The sequence below is a fragment of the Tiliqua scincoides genome, chromosome 4 (assembly GCF_035046505.1).
Source record: "Tiliqua scincoides isolate rTilSci1 chromosome 4, rTilSci1.hap2, whole genome shotgun sequence".
NCBI classification, from domain to species: Eukaryota; Metazoa; Chordata; class Lepidosauria; order Squamata; family Scincidae; genus Tiliqua; species Tiliqua scincoides.
The window spans coordinates 192,736,441-192,753,285 of record NC_089824.1 but is presented as its reverse complement, the minus strand read 5'-3'; the positions used below and the strand labels follow the sequence as shown (position 1 = coordinate 192,753,285).

General features: G+C 45.8%; 1 protein-coding gene across 5 annotated transcripts in view; it reads right to left on the bottom strand.

Annotated features, from left to right (window-relative positions):
- RALY (RALY heterogeneous nuclear ribonucleoprotein) overlaps positions 1-16,845 on the bottom strand; it is a 251,326-nt gene that overhangs the window by 22,090 nt on the left and 212,391 nt on the right. For all 5 annotated transcript variants that reach the window (XM_066625728.1, XM_066625729.1, XM_066625730.1 and 2 more), the window contains 2 exons: positions 15,052-15,315; positions 1,626-1,698 (listed from right to left, as the gene is read on the bottom strand). In XM_066625728.1, the coding sequence (XP_066481825.1) occupies positions 1,626-1,698; positions 15,052-15,307 (329 nt within the window). In that variant the 5' untranslated portion in view covers positions 15,308-15,315. The remainder of the gene's footprint in view (positions 1-1,625; positions 1,699-15,051; positions 15,316-16,845) is intronic.

Here is a 16,845-nt window from a genome sequence, read left to right as displayed (position 1 = left end):
AGTGACACATCAAAATGTTTGATGTGTCTTTGGTTGCTTGAAGGTAACAGAACAAAGATGAAGCCAGAACACCAGCCTGGTCAGAGAAGACAGTCCTAGAGTCCAGTGGTTTCCCTTTAATCTTCAGATGGGCTTTTCTCTGCTTCTTCTTTTCAAAATTGCCAAAGCTAAGCTAAAAGGGGCTACTAAGATTTACCTAAGATAATGGTATGATGAAAGAGACAGAGTGGAAGAGACTGTTGACAAGAGTGCTATGAAGTAGCAGAGGTGGGCAAAGGATGAAAAGCTTGTATATTTACCTGCTGGCTTCCTTTGATTCTCAAACCATTCAGAAGTTGGAAAGATAATTGATTCAGCCCTACCACCCCCCTCACCATGGCGAGGCAGAACCTGCTATCTGGGGCCCCTGATAAAACATAAATAACGTTTTTTAAGATAACTTTGCACTATGAGCATCATTAGAATTTGATAGAAGGAGCACTGCCTAGAGCCATAGTGTTCTCTCACCTAAACAAGCCCTCCCTCCACCTATTCCAAGAAAGGGAAGATTGATACTGGCTGGTAATTCTCTGAACAGACTCAGAAGAGCTTCCTCTAAAGAGGGATGTAGGAATTGTACTGCAGACAGAGTGAGCTGAAGTGAGTTTGCAAAATAAAATGAAAGAAAGAAAGAAAGAAAGAAAGAAAGAAAGAAAGAAAGAAAGAAAGAAAGAAAGAAAGAGATTGCAATTGACAATTTTCAGAATATTCTATTATTATTCACCAAATATAGTTTATGTCAATGTTTGACATTCCTCACTGACACCAACTGACACCAACACCTGTCATATAAAAGCAGTTGGTATTTGACAGTGGATAGCACTCTGTATAGTGCTTCTGCTATTGGGAGTTTGCTCTGTGAACGGAAGCACCCTCCATGAATAGAAAGAGCCTTCGACTTGCAGAAGGATTGATGACTAGCACTTTGAATAGTGCCAGAAACAGACTGGGACCCAAAGCAGTGGAAACAGAGACAAAGCAAGATGCTCTCCAAGCCTGGCACCAGCCAAAAATTCATGCAATGGCATTTTGCACCAGCTGAAGTTTCCCAGAGGACTTCAAAGGCCCACGGGGGGTACTTGGTGTGGGCAGAGTGTGAAAGTGGACAAGGATAAATAATAATAATAATAATAATAATAATAATAATAATATACAGTATTTTTATACCGCCTTTCTTGGTCTTTATTCAAGACTTTATTCAAGGCGGTTTACACAGGCAGGCTTATTAAATCCACGCAGGGATTTTTACAAATTGAAAGAAGGTTCTTTCTTTCAAGAACCACTACATTCAAGGTGTTACACTCTGATCTGGTTTAACATTCTGGCCTCCATCCTCCCACGCTCCGAACAGATGGAACAGCTCAGCTGCAGCTTGTCAGCTGCTTCAAGGTCGCACGGTGCCGGTGGCCTCGAACTGGCGACCTTGTGGATGTTAATCTTCAGGCAAATGGAGGCTCTACCCTCTAGACCAGACCTCCTGCCTCTGATACTTAGCTCAGAGTCCATGTTGTATGACAGTGATGAATAGTTTTGGTTACATTTGCTAAAATATCCAAGAGGTGGAATTCTCAAATGATTGTACCCACCTGTACAAGGCAGATGCTGTTCTCTTAAGCCCTTTGGGTCTGTTGGGTTTCGGTTCTCCAGCCATGTTTATATCTGCAATGAATGACAATTGGGAATGAATTATGTATTGTTGCCTTTCTGTCCTTGATGTAAAAATGCAGCACAATTCCTAATAATCCTGAGCATTGTTTTGATAGCACAGCCCTTTTTCAAAGCTCAGTTTCAATACGAACATTTGCTTACCTTTAATAAATGCAGGCTGCCTGAATCTGTGGATTCAGAATCTGCAGGTTTGATCATCCACAGGTTCTGAACCTGCAGATGGGTCCAACCTATACCCTCCAGAGGCAACAGGAGCTATGCTCAGCTCACATCTGGAAGACCTTCTGAGGCCTCCAGAAGTCCAAAAATTGTGACTTCCAGTTTGGCCATAAATCAGAAGCCATTATTTTTGGCCTTTTGTAGGCCTCAGAACAGCTTCTAAGAGCCAGGGAAGCACCAGCTTTCATTGTTTGATAGAAAAACCATCTGCAGTACATCCTTTTTCATTCTCTAATGTAGCCTAACCAATTCAAAAAATAGTTGTACCCTCCCCTCAGAGTCCTACTGATTCATATTTGCACATTCACCATTTATTAGCATCCACTGATTAATCAACCTTCATTTTATTGATTAAAGCCTGCAGTCTTAATTTCAACACAATATGATATAAGGCACATTCTCTCTCTTATAATCTTGTTAAGTACCTACACTTTATGTCAATGAGACTCCCAATACCTTTTCCCTTCCTCCTTTGGCCCCTTGAAAACCCCAAATCCGAAGATATTCACACAAACACACCAAGCCAGACCATTCTTCCTTTTGCTTTTAAAACCAGATCAGCACCTTTATAAGATTGGCTTATGTATTGCCTGAGTCCCCATGGAGGGCTGAATTCTTCATGAACCACTCATTCATACAATCTGCCTTCTTCCTAGTACAAAATGAATGCTGAACACAAGACACATAGAAAAGACTGATCATCTTCCTTAGAGCCATCCTCTGTTTAGTCCATGCTAAAGGCTGTGCTGGCTGCGGAAGCATGTCTGAAGTCACCCAGTGTGATCTTATGGACAGTTTTCAATTCTAGCAATGGGGCAGAATGAGATTTTCTGATCTGCCAAGAAAATCTTAGCCTTATGCCTATATATTGGGTGCTTGGAATGTGAGGATACAGCAGTGTGACCAATTTTCACTGTATGTCTAAAAACAAAACAGAGGAACTCTGAGCACAAAGATTCTGCTTGAAGAAACAAAGCATAAGCAAAGGTGGTGTACCCTTCTTCCTGCTTATTTCAGCTGGAGGCAGGAAAAATGTGCGTGTGACTAACAAAAACACTCTTCAAGACCCTTCGTGCTTCACCTCCCCAATCCAAAAGCTGAGAGACTTTGCGAGTGCAATGATACAACACTGCAAATGACAGCTGTTCTCTCTTTCAAAGCTAAGATCAATGACAAATTAAACATGAGCCTGCGGGTGTCACAAGGGGTCGAGATTTGCTGGAAAAGATAATTTCTGAGGGAGTGCTGCAAAACAGACTCAGAGAGTTCAAAGGGCAAGAGTACTACTTGTGGCAGGTCACAAATGGCGTACCCAGTTGGGCCTTGTCGGACTCCAGGACAGGGACAGGACGGCATGTGGGCATGGCTATATCAAACAGTCAAGCTATGATGTAGAACGCCAAGAGGAATAAATGTAGCTCAGTGGTAGGGCACATTTTTTGGTCCCAGATTCAGGCTCCAGGGATGGTTGAGCAAGTCCCCTGCCTGAAACCCTAGAAAGCCACTATTGGTCTATCTGTAGACAATACTGCACTAGATGAACCAAGAGCTTGCCTCAATATGAAACAGCTTCTGATGTAAAGCAGTGCTCCAGCCCAGTAGAATAGCAACAGAATCTTCCAAAGGGTTTCATATAATTCATTCATTTCTGCTCAGTTTCTGCATGTATGCAACAGGGATCAAATGTGTACACCTGTGGGCTGGTCAGAAATAGGTTAACTGGGTCAAGCAACTGTTTCTGTGTACGCCATATGCAGTAAATGTTTGAAATTAATATTACAATATACAGTATGTGTTACAGTATTTGGCTCCACACTGATCCCTTCAAATCCCCTTCCTTCAAATCTCCTTGCACACCTAATGTGTGCCAGAGTTACATACACAATTAAAGTTTTCAAACTTTTTGGAAGTGTTTTTCTGGCCAAGGGGCTTGGAGGAATGGAAGCAAAAAGAGGGAAGGGCAGAGATGCAATTTGTCCACAGTGACCTCTGATATCTAGACAGTTGAATTGCTGTTCTCATACCCATTTCCTCACTGTCTGCTAAATCTCAGCAACCAGTAGGTATCCAGGCCTGAGTGCTTTGCCATTCCATGACAAAAGGACAAAAGCCATTACATGCTATTAGTCTTCCTAAAATCTAAGCACCAGCCTTGGCCAAGGGACATTGTCTGAATGTATGAGCTGCTGTGTTGCCCATTCATTCTGGCTTGTATGAGAAAATGCCTCCTACAAACTGTCATTTACTTCTGGAGGACAACCGTAAGCTGAGTTCTTATGTCATTGTGGCTGGATTGCTGTAACAATCTATGCCAGTGCCAAAGTTTTTGTACTGTTTCAGTGGGGCTCACAAATGTCTTGGGGGAGATGGCAGACAATTAGTCTCTCTCACATTTTACAGTAGTACTACTCACTGGGCTTCATGGAGCTTTCAGACACAATTAAAAGGGTACTTCAGATCTACCGTGGTTCTCATCCTCATCTGAACAATTGCAGTGAGAAAGTTCAGAGGCTTGGAAATAGAGTACATTGTTTGCTTGAAAGTTGCAAAGCTAGAAATAGACCAGGTCATCAACACAGCGGTGGGCAACTATGAATGGGATAATTCAGCTTGAAAAGAAGAACCAGTCCGAATCTTATTGCAAAACACTGAGATTCCACATGTTTGCACTGCTATTCTTGTCCCTTCTCCACTAACTCCAGAGTGCCCAACAGTAGGAGGTAGGAGGGGTTGAACGGGGCAGAGGGATATGCGGAATGGGGGAGAGGTGAACAGAATGGGGCAATGAGGAGGGCAGATCAGGCCCAGGAAGGGGTGGGATCAGCAGTGGCTGTGCATATCGAATCACAGCCCCCTTCCTGGGTTTGATCCACCTGCGTGGAGCAACATGAACTTGTGCCAGGGACTGAGCTGGGGCAGTCTGAGTTGTCTTATAGTGATTGCTGGAGCTTACCTCTAGGGCAAGGGAACTAATGACAGCATCCAGAGATTTAGGTTGGATCGGACTACAGGTACAGCAAGAGCAGGAGAACCCCAGCTACACTTTGAGGGGACTGTCCAGCTGAAGCAGAAGTAGGCATTTTAAGTCTTTGCTTCCCTCCCTTCCTCCCTCTCCTGCATCCTTATAGATGCTACCATTGCTCCTCTTGTAAATGATGGGAACTGTGTGTAGAGCACACCAAACTCAAGGTGCTCTAGGGCACCAGATAGGAAAGGAAAGAAATGGTATGGTAGCGTATAGGTAACTTTTTCCATTTTATAGACGAGGATCTGAGGATAAGAGAACCCATGGGTCTGTGGCACAGGTGAAATTGAAATCTGAGTATTTCCTATCTAAGTTGAATAGTCAATGCATTGAAGCACAGTGGAATGTCCATTTCAGTCCTCCCCTAGGACTGATGGGGATGTATATGTCACTCTGTATTCATTATAATGCATCTGAATTATAATGCACTTCCTTAGTCATCCTTCTTCCAGGAATGATAGAGTATTCTCTTTCTCTTACAGCACACACATGAGCATTATCCCAGGGCTCTTTTGCCTAGCTCCTATGCCAGTAAAAAAGATAACCCTTGAAGCAGTGCACATGCCAGGTTCTTCTCCAACCCATCTCAGAGTGCTCTATTCATGGGCATATGGGAGTGAGATTGACTTGCCGTTAGGGATGCTCCAATGCTGTTTGTCTGACTATATTTTGCCTGTCACGACTATAAACTCTGGAGCTCACCAGTAACATCTGCTGAACATAATCTGTAACCACTGGATTAAGGGCTGTTTCACATGTGCGTACTCATCACTTGGTCACTTCAACAACAAATTATGACTTGCCTACAGTATACAGTAAAATTCAGTAGAATCATCTGTAGTAGTGCCAGGGCAGAACATGCACAATCCTAACCAATTTTCCAGCACCGAGGTAAGGACAATGAAACTCTGAGGTAAGGGAACAAACTTTCCCTTACCCTGAGGAGATCTCCACGATTGCCCCCCAACTGCAGGATGCAGCACATGCCCCACTTGTACAGCTACGTCAGTGCTGGAAAGTTGGTTAGGATTGCGCCCGAAGGCACACTTGCCTAGGAACCTAGGAACCTGAGCCAAGGAGCTCAGGATTGTGTACGTGGTTCCTTCCCTCCTTTTGTCCTCACAGCAACCCTGTGAGGTAGATGAAGCTGACAGATGGTGACTGGCCTAAGGTCACCCATTAAGCTTCATGGATGAGACGGGATTTGAACCAGGATCTTCCCCAAACCATTACGCCATCCTGGCTCCGTTTTGTGGAAGAAAGGCAGAATTGAATGTAATAGGAACTGTCATCTCAATTCTCACACCTTGGCGTTCAGTGGAGTCCGTTCACTCATTCAGCTGCCAGGCATCAAATGTGCAGCAATGAAGCCCAGAGAAATAAAATGATGTGGATGCTTGCGCAGACCAGCCCAATGCAGCATGGCGAGTTGTGTTTTCTTTGCAGAAGGTGACAATTGGAACACAGCATGTCTCATTTTTGACGGGCGCAAGAAAAGATTGCTGCCAAGCAAATGACAATATCCAGTTTTGAAAGGGTGGCAATTTTAGCTTGTTCTAATTTCAGCTTGTTATGCCAGACTTTGTGCAGTGGAGAAATAGGTTTTGTGCCTCTGCCTAGGTGGGTCTAGCACTCCCCTACCTGCTGGGAGATGAAAAATGCTATCCTGAACAACAATTCTCAGTTTATACCTGGTGACAAGAGCTTCTCAGTGGGTGACATTTCAAGACACTGTGAAAAAAGGTTACAGCTAGAAACAGTTTGTTTTGAGCAAATGGGTCCTGGAGTCCCTACAATGGCTAGTCTGCCTTTGTTGCTTTGAGCAGCACTGTTGTACAATGTGAGCTTGAATTTGAAATACCTATGCAAAGTTAATTATTACAAACTACTAGATAAAATCTGGAATGGCATTGGCACTTTAAATACAGGGACTGGAGGGTAAGGAGGGAGAGTGCAGGCAGGTAAGCAAACAGAAATGGGCACCCCCCCCACTAGTCTGCTGCCTTAGGCGACTGCTTTAGTTGGCTTCATGGACGGTTGGCTCCGGTGGTAGAGCACAAGCTTTCCATGCAGAGTTTCCCATGATTCAATCCTTGGTATCACCAGGTGGGGCTAGAAGACGCTCCTGTCAGTAACCTTAGTGTAGACAATACTGAGCTAGAAAGACAGATGGTCTGAGTATAAAGTAGCTTCCTATGTATGTGCACAAAATCTCTACTACAAACATTACACTGACTACATGACAGTCAGGAGCAGGGAAGGCCTGTGTGATTCTGCTCCTTCCCTCCATATATTCGATGTAATGCCTTAAATAAGACCACCAGTATTGTCTATTCTGACCGTCAATGGCTCTCAAAGTTCTCAGGCGGGGCCTTTTACATCTCTGCTAATGGACATCCTTTATCATAAAGACAATCCTTTGCCACAGAGACCCCTTCCCTTTACAATAAATTTCTTGGACAGAAAGCTTTCCCAGCAATGCTACCTGAGATTCTGTAACCAGAGATGCTAGCGAGATAACCTGAGACCTTAAACATGTGCTGTGCTTTTGCACCATAAGAGATTTATAGGAGATGCAGCGTGATGGATGAGGGTGAGAATGACTTGGATTAGAGGGTTCTATTCATGTGACATGGGTTCTGGTGACATGGGTTCTGTATAAAAGCATTATGACACAATGTAAGGTGACCCTGTGCGTTAAAGCCAAGATTACGTGCAATGCATCCTATATTGAAGTGGTTCCCAAGTTTTTTAGAGGCCTTAGAGCAGTGATTTTCAACCTTTTTTTTTAATCTTGTGGCACACTGATAAGGCACTAAAATTGTCAAGGCACACCATCAGGTTTTTGACAATTGACAAGGCACACCCTGCTACCAGTGGGGAGCTCACATCCCCATTGGCCCCACTAATAAATGATCTTCCCCCAAATTCCTGTGGCACACCTGTGGATCACTCGCGGCACACTAGTGTGCCACGGCACAATGGTTGTAAATGGCTGCCTTAGAGGCTGCTGCCTGGTTTATAAATGCCAAGGGGTGCGGCTATCATGATGATTGGACAGCAGTGCTCCCCCCAAGTTGCAGCTTGTTCAATCCTTGATTCACGTAGCCTAACCTGCCCTGTCAGTTTCGCAAACCACCAAAAATTGGGCCACGACCCACTGGTGAGTCCCAGACCCACAGTTTGGGAACTGCTGCTCTATTGGATGCCCGTTCATGTCTGCTATGTCCCATTGAGTTCAGATACATGTGTATAGGATTGCAGCCTCATACAAGTCAATAAAGAGGAAATAACGATATCCTCCAGGAAATGTGAGCTTGTTCCCATGTTATGTTTGCACTGAGTGGAGGTAATCAGGATTATCCCTGAGGAAATCCTGCCATTTTTCTACTGAGTTCTCCCCATCCTGCTCCTAGCAGTCCATGATTAAAAGCCCTTACCGCGCTGCAGGATCATTCATGGCACTTAGTGGAGAGGCTGCTTTTCGTAATATGTGAACATTTGGGGGCCGTGGCTACATATTGTGGCAATGAAGCACCGCAAATAAGCCTTTTGTGCTTTTCACAGTGTTCACTACATTAGGTGTCTAATTTGATTTGGGACCTCTCGGTGCTGCTGCAGTGCATATTACAGCAAACATCATCATCATCACTTCCAAGGCTTTGTGTTCAGCAGCTGGTGGCCTCACTAAGAAAATAAAATACTCAGCAACACCCACACACCTGGTTTTAGAACATCTGTTTTTCTTGCAGCAAAGTCTCTTAACGGATCTCCAGCAAATTGCCCACGTTAGGCAGAAAATTATTTGTAAAGAGCTAAGGCAGAAGAATGGAAGCCAGGAGGTCTCAAAGCAGGACAGGCCAACCGCACCAAGACCTTCTCCAAAATTGCCTCTAGATGAGGAGGCTATCATCAACTGAAGGAAGTCCCATTCAGTTTAATGGGGCTTACTCCTAGGAAAGTGTGCACAGGATTGCAGTCTGAAGGATGCAGTGCTATGCACCTTTAAAGGGAATTAAGCCCCATTGAACACATAGGACGTTGCTGTGACTATTCAGCTTCCTTTGATTAATCAAGACCAAACTAGATGTTAAATGCCTCATTGTCCCATTGGGGGCCTTTTTTTACTCTAAAGTAGCCGTTGCACAAGATCTAAATTCAGATCACAACTGCAATGTGGAGGCATTTCTTTCATGCAGAAAATGTCCCCAAAGCAGCTATTTAACTCCCTAAAGCAGGGGTCGGCAACCTTAAATCTTAAAAGAGCCATTTGGACCCATTTTCCAGAGGAAAAAAAACCTCAGGAGCCACAAAACCCTTTTGACATCTAAAATGAAGATAATACTGCATATATAGTTTTTTTTTCACCTTTATGCTCTTATAGGCCCCATTTTAATAATGGAGTCCCCTCTTGTAGCTTTTAGTTAGTTTTGTCATACATTCTTGTCCTATGTTTTCAGACACCTGGTCCTCTATGGTGTTTTGCCTGATTCCAAGGCCATTCTCTGCCTGGAGAATTAGGCCTACTTTAAGCAAATTAGCTCCCCTTCTTTCCCCCCAACAAATGACCCTGGTTCTGCCCTGCAGTCCTGCTGGACCCCACCTCCAGGGTAGCTCACCTGTTCAATCTGCAGAGGGCCTCTCTCCTGCCAGCAACCTCCCGCTACTACAGCAGACCCTTGGTCCTCAGCAGGTCTTGGGTACAGCAGCCACACACCAAACTCCAGTGTCAGAGTATCCAAGTCAAAGTCAGGAAGCCAGTCTATCTCCTCTCCTACCTCCAACCTGCACTCCTACAACCCACACCCCCTTCCTCAGGTGCTCCTTATATCTCTGAGGGCCCTATTGCCTTCAAGTGGCTGCAGCTGTGCAGCACAGTCTGCTGGATGCCCAGGCCTTACCCCTAAAGGGGCCGCTGCTAACACCACATCTACCTCCTCACCAGATCTTCCAGGATTCCAATACATATGGTGGTTATGACATCTGCTTATCTTACTTGGATACTAAAGAACTCCCCCCACCTTCCAGAGGCACCCTGCTGGAAGGAAAAAAGGACACAGACTCCAGAAAAGAAGCCAGAGGTGGTGGTGGGGGGCAACCACAGGCCAGCTTCTGCCCTGCCTGCCTGCCTGCCCTCCCTCAGGCTGCAACCCTCTCCACACTGTCCTGGGAGTAAGCCCCATTGGCTACAATGGGTCTTCTGAGCAGACAAGTTGGTTCGAGCTCTCAGGCTGCAGTCCTCTCCACACTTTCCTGGGAGGAAGCCTCACTGACTACTTGTGAGTAGACCTGCATAAGAGGGGGCTGAGGCTGCAGCCCTCCACACCTTCCTGGGAGGAAGCCCCACTGACTACAGTGGGGCTTACTTGTGAGTAGACCTGCACAGGAGAAGGCTGAGGATACAGCCCTCCACACCTTCCTGGGAGTAGCCCAGGGACTACATTGAGGCTTACTCTGGAACAGACCTGCGCGGGCTCCCACACACCTGTCCTTGCACTTGGCCTTGAGCAGGCTTCAAGGCTGCCATCCCAGGCACCCTTTCCTGGGAGTAAGCTTCATCCGATGTAATGGGGCTTACAACTGAGTAGACACACATAGGAGCAGGCTCCATGGCTGCAATCCCAGGCACCCTTTCCTGGGAGCAAGATTCATCCACTGTAATGGGGCTTACTACTGAGTAGACACACAGGATGTCTCCTCTGCTGTGGAGGAAAAGCCTCTCCTTGCACTGAGTGGGGACCTGCTCAGGGAAAGGCGGGCTGCAAGGGCCCTCAATGGCTGAGGAGGAAGGCGGCTCAGGATTGGCTGGTGGTCAGCCAGTGAAGGGCCCTGAGCCATTCCAACAGAAAAAGCCAGGAGCCTACTGGATGCTGATTGGCTGAGCCTGCTGGAGAGTTGGGGAAGGGAAAAACAGGGACCTTAAGCCTGCAGAGCGGGCAAAATTGAAAAGGGAAACCAATGCGGGGCAGGTGGGGTGAAGGGAGAGGAGGGAAGCAGCCTGCACTCCCAACACAGGTGCCTCCTCTCACACTCTTTACCACTTGCACCTGGAGGAGCCGCAGCAGACAGCTGAAAGAGCCACATGTGGCTCTAGAGCTGCAGGTTGCTGACCCCTGCCCTAAAGTAATATTTGCTATAATGCCGAGCAAAAAAGAGGTAAAGAGCTAAACACTCCCTACTTCCATACTACAATTTACACAATCCCTACACAATGGAGACATTAGAGCAAGGATAATCCTAACTAGACTAGAGGTGACCAACTTTTCAACTTTAGGGTTCCCTGACCTTAAACAAGCTGCACCTGCTGAAATTCCCTTCTCTACACAATTGTCAAAGGTCCAGGATCCCCAGTGTGTGTTGGCCACCCCTGAATGAGACAATGATGCACTTATTATATTCTAAGCAGGGACAGGTGGTGTGGAGGCAACAGGGAGGCAGAACCACCCCATTGGAGTCCTTTGAGAAGCGCCACCATGGCTGCGAGCATACAAGCACTCAGAACCCATGCACTCCAATCACGGTTCAGAGCATGCGGGTGATGAATACTTGTGCACTTCATGCTACAGGGAATCTTTCTAAGGACTCTGGTGGGGCTATTCTGCCTCTCCTGCCTCCCCCACACTGCACATCCCTGATTCTAAGTAACCTCATCTGCACGTCCTTCTATGTAAGTGCCTTGTTGAGATATTGTTTTGGTTTTATGCAATCTACCAAAATGTAAATTAACCAATTAATTAAATAACAAGGCATGAGCTCAATCAGCTCATTAACTGGTTGGTAGCTGGACTGGAACACTGAATGCGCTTTTCCATGCGAGTCTTTTTTGCATGTACTTGCAGTACAAAGTTGTAAAATGCGTACACCTTAACTCATGCAGAAGTAAGGAAGCCCAGACTAAGGGTGCAAATTAAAGCTGACAAGCAATCAACGTTTGCTTCAAAAGTATCTGAGAAATGACTCGGTAATAAGCAGCAGGTTTTTTCTTAGGGTATCTTACTTATGTGGGAAAAACACATCAGCAGAAATTCACATACTCCCCTCTAATGACCAGTCTGACAACTGTTCTATTCCACCACGTCCCATCTTTATCTGGAGCCTGAAGAGGGTGACAATTACTTTTCAAGATGGGTTTTTGACTTCCTTTCTCACAATAACAACAGCATAGGATGTGAGGGGGCAGGCCTTATATAGTTCTGCAGAAATCTGTAGAAACAGGACTGAGAAACACACACACAGAGTATGTATTTTGATTCCAAATAGAACAAATCATAGGATCAAACTAGAGATGATACTTTGGGTAAGCTAAAGGGGTTAGAATGCTTGCTTTTTCATCAGTGCATAAGAGAAAGGGGTTAACCTTCTGCTGCATAATAGTCCCAGTCCAGATTGGGACCTTTGATGCTGGTATTTGCCTTGGAGAAAAGTTCTCTTTGACAACAAAAAGCTCTCACTTGGGAACTCTTGGTGGAGATGGCAAGCAGGGAAGAAAGAGATTCAGACTAAGACCAAGGATGGGACGCAGGATTAAACCTCTCCTCCGTGCCACCGTCCTGATCCATGGGTGCTAATCCAGCTGCTATTTGCTGAATGAAAGCCAAAAACACTAGCTCCGCTTCACATGCTTCAAGTAACAACTGGTTTGACCTGACTCATTTTTTGCGTCACCCTTCCTCCTGGTTCGGGTTATCGAATCTCCAGAAAAGCCCTGAAGTGACATGTTTCAAGAGAGCCTTCGCTTTAGCTAAAAAAGGTGGGCTGTTTCCAGGCCGCCATAAGGTGCAATTCGATGCACACTTTCCTGGTAGTAAGCCCCACTGAAATTCAGTGAGACTTACTTCTGAGTAGACATGGCTAAGATTGGGCTATGAGCTAGAAACTACACAGCTCCCCAAACAGGAGGAGGTTCTTCCAATGAGTTCCACTAAGGTTTATTGGGGATTGCAGAACTTTCTAGCAGAGCTTTCCTAAGCTTGTCCTTTTAGGGCTCACAAGGAGACTTGGGCAGCCCAACTGCCCCACTGGCAGAACTAGCGTTGTGCCAGTGCTGGCTGCTGTAAAGCAGCCCTAAAGTGTGCTTGGGCACTGTGTGTTGTCTGAGGGGTGTGTTGCTGGCAGGAAGGTTGAAGCCTTCCGGTGTGTGTTGTCTGAGTGCTGGCCGCCCACTGGAGCAAGAAAGCCAGTGCGGGGGAGGGTGGAATGGGAGCAGGGAGGGGGCGAAACGGGGCAGGGAGGGGTGAAGAACAGGGTGTCAGGAAGGTTGTGGGAGGACGTGGATCCAGTAGTAATGACACATGCCAAATCCTATCCCATCTGGCAGAAGCCTCCCCGTCCCCTTTCTCACCTCAGACTTGTACTAGCTAAGTCCCATTAGTGCCAGCTAAGACCTCTAAGAGACCCACTGTGGGGTGGGAGGCTTATGAAGGGGAAAGGGGGTTTAAATTCCCTTTCCCGTCTGAAGATTCTGCTCTGCCTTCTCCTGGGTACAGTGCACATCTATTCAGTGCGGCTACACCAATGGGGGGGGGAGGATAGGATTGGGTCAACACTTCTCGTCTGATCTTGGAAGCTAAGCAGGGTCAGGCCTGGTTAGAACTTGGATGGGAGACCGCCTGGAAATACTAGGTGCTGTAGGCTTATACCATAGTCTTTCGAGACTGAAGGTTGCCAACCATCTTTACTTGTCAGCAAATGGTTATTCTTATCAAGAATATTATCATTCTCAACCATCCTGTTTTTCAACAAAAAGAAGTCCACGAACCGGTTTACAAAATGTTACCAAAAGAAGTGACAAAAAACTAGTGAGATCATTAGTGACACTGTTTTTAAAACTGCAAAATTTAAAGAACTCCTATGATGCAGTTATTTTAAATCACAGTTTTCTGAAAGTTGGGCAGATCTTCCATGCCTAATTTCATCTTGATCTTGATTTTACGTTTTATATGGTCTATGATTTTATTTCTTTTATCTTGATTTTATGCTGAATAGAATGATAGAATGCCACAAAACCCACTCACCTTAACATTACAGGCAGTCCCATCCCTATTCAATTCAATCAAAATTGAGTTATGAAACATTTTGTTCAATTACATAAACAAACTGAAAAAATGTTTAGTCTATCAGCAACTGAAGGAAACAATCTGATGGCGCTGTCTGTTGTAAGAGCCCTGACACTTATAGGTAATGATGGTGGAACTTTTATATTTGGAACTCAATAATCCTGAATTTTTTTCGCATCTATTGTACCCAAACCAATTCCTGATTCAATGTTGCACTGTGAAGCAACAGTACTTTTCATCTGATACAACGGAAACCAAATTGGTTTGGCTTTAGTTAGATAAGATATTATTAGGTGCCATTTTGTCTTTGTTTTCTAACGACTTCACTGTGCCAGAGATGGGGCAGCCCAATCCTGAGCTGCTTGGCCCCCCAGGGCATGGCATCTAATAGATGCTGGGCAGCTCACAGTGACTCCCAACATCACCTTGAGGGAAGGGAAGAAGCCCCGCAATGGGGCTACTTGAGTCTGTGCCGGCTACTTAGCTGGTGCAGAGTAAAGTAGCCCTGTGTCAGACCAGGAAGCCCGATGTGGGACTTAGGATCTGATGGAGCTGAGCTCCACAGGTCCCACCCCCCTGCCGTCCCGCTCCCTTCCCTGCCCCGCTCTCCCCCCGTCCTGACTTACTGTTTCACTGCCTGGCACTTGCACGGAGTGCCAGGTGGAATCTGGTAGGCCTCTGACTGGTGCTGGCCCAGCATGGGTTAGAGCTGAGCCAGCTCTGGCACGGGACCAACGCTGACTGTCTCAGGTGTGCCTTACGGCATGTTTGTGACAGTGCGCACTGGCAGTGGGCCAGTGCGAGCCCTTCAGGATCAGGCTTTCAGTCTTCCAACATTAACGTTTGGATTCCACCTGATTTAATAAACAAATTGGTACCACTCTCTAATGGTCTCATGAGTTTACCTTTGCTGAAAGTCTATAACTTAAGAATTAACACTGAGGAATGTTTAGCTCAGCCCTACATAGGAGAGATCTTCCCATAATTCCACAGTGTCCAAGCATTGCAAAGGATGTTAAGAGAATAGCTGTGAGGAGTCCTTACCTAGTGTCTGCCCGGCGAGTACTCTCCCATTCTCCCCCAGGACTGCAGCCCGTGCATGTCTCTCGTTGGAGTACTGTACAAATGCATAGCCCTTGTGAACAGAGCAGCCCACTACCCTGCCGTACTTAGAGAAGATGGTCTCTACATCTGACTTCTTGACCACTGCTGTGTTGAGATTCCCAATGAAGACTCTGGAGTTGATGGACTTGGGGTCATTCTTGTTCGTGATGTTACTTGTCTGCACTTTCAATGACATCTTGACACCTGAGTAAGCAAGACAGGGAGGGTCAGGAAGGCACTGACATCCTACAGAAAAAAAATAGCCTGACTGTGGGGCATAAATGGAGGTAATGTGGCCATGTGCATTTATTGAAAGTAGATCCACCAAAAATCTGCAGGTGATGAAGTAAATTTGGTACAGGTGAAGCAAAGGTGATGCACAGTTCTATTTGTCAGGTGTACTTTATACAGAAAATGTCTCCACAGAACCTCACAAACAGAACAAGCTTGGGAAACCTTAAGGAAATGAAACCAGCACTCTGGACAGATATGGACCTTATAGTTGAGAATATCGGGGCTCTGGAGTGTGGAGATATTTGCTTTTTTAAGTAAAGAGGTGCAAGAACTGTAGCAGAGTTTTAACTATTCCCTTTCTTGATTCCTCTTGGATGACCAAGCAGGCATAGTTACAGATATAGAAGCCAGCTTGCAACTTGGAGATTTACTCCATCATGTACACAGATGGAGCAGAAGTCTATGTGGTCACAGTTTTCCCTTCCAACTTCTCCCCTTAGTCTCACAGGCTATGCAGTATGTATAGAGTTGTCCTCACTACAGAAGAGTAGATGAAAAAACCAGAGAAAATGGACAGGTGAAGCTCCATCTGCTCCATCTTCTATCTCACTGGTGGCTAAAAGATGAAGAACAAATCTCTAGGTTGTAATCAAGTAACCCTAGGAACAAGCCCCATCCTATGACCCCCCAAAAGATATAAAGGGCACAACCCTAACCAGGTCTACTCAAAAGTAAGTCCTATTTTGTTCAATGGGGCTTACTTTCAGGAAAGTGTGGTTAGGATTGCAACCAAAGTGCCTAAGTATGATGGGATTAACTCAGATTAACTAGAGACACATAACAGGAAGGTCAAAATGTTTTTCCCCCAAGGTAAAAAATCTATACCTGAAGAATCCCAAAAATTACAGGCCTAATCCTAAGGGCATGCTGTGCTACTGGTATTATTATTATTTATTTACTGGAACTTGTGTTCTGGTTGTGCAGAGTCCTTTTCGGTGGCTGCTAAAGACAAGGCGACATTCCAGGCAGCCACCACAGTGGGAGGAATGGGGCAGAGACTGGGGTTGGGAGAGGTGTGTGTCAAGGCCGGGGCAGGGACAGTATCAGTCGCAACAGTGCCAGTGATATCCTCTCCCCTTTCCCTGCCTTCTTCAGACTTCCCTGATCTACTTGTGCCAGTAAAATAGCTGGTGCAGGTCTGAGTAAGCCCATTTGGGCAGAGGAGGCCTACTTGCAGGCAAGGGAACAAATGTGTCCTTCCACAGAGGAGATCTCCAAGACTCCCCTCCCCATAGGTTGCAGTGCACACTCCAGTGGTATGGTTGCATTATTGCGGGAGGAGGGCATTGATAGGACTGAACTGCTAGTCTTCCTAAACAAGGAAAGGCGCTGGAGGAAGAATGGGCTGTATTGTGAACGGCACGTTTTCTTGACACCCCAGTCAAGAGACTATTACTGCACCGCAAACCTATCTATCAAACCTTCCTTGCAGGGCCTCTG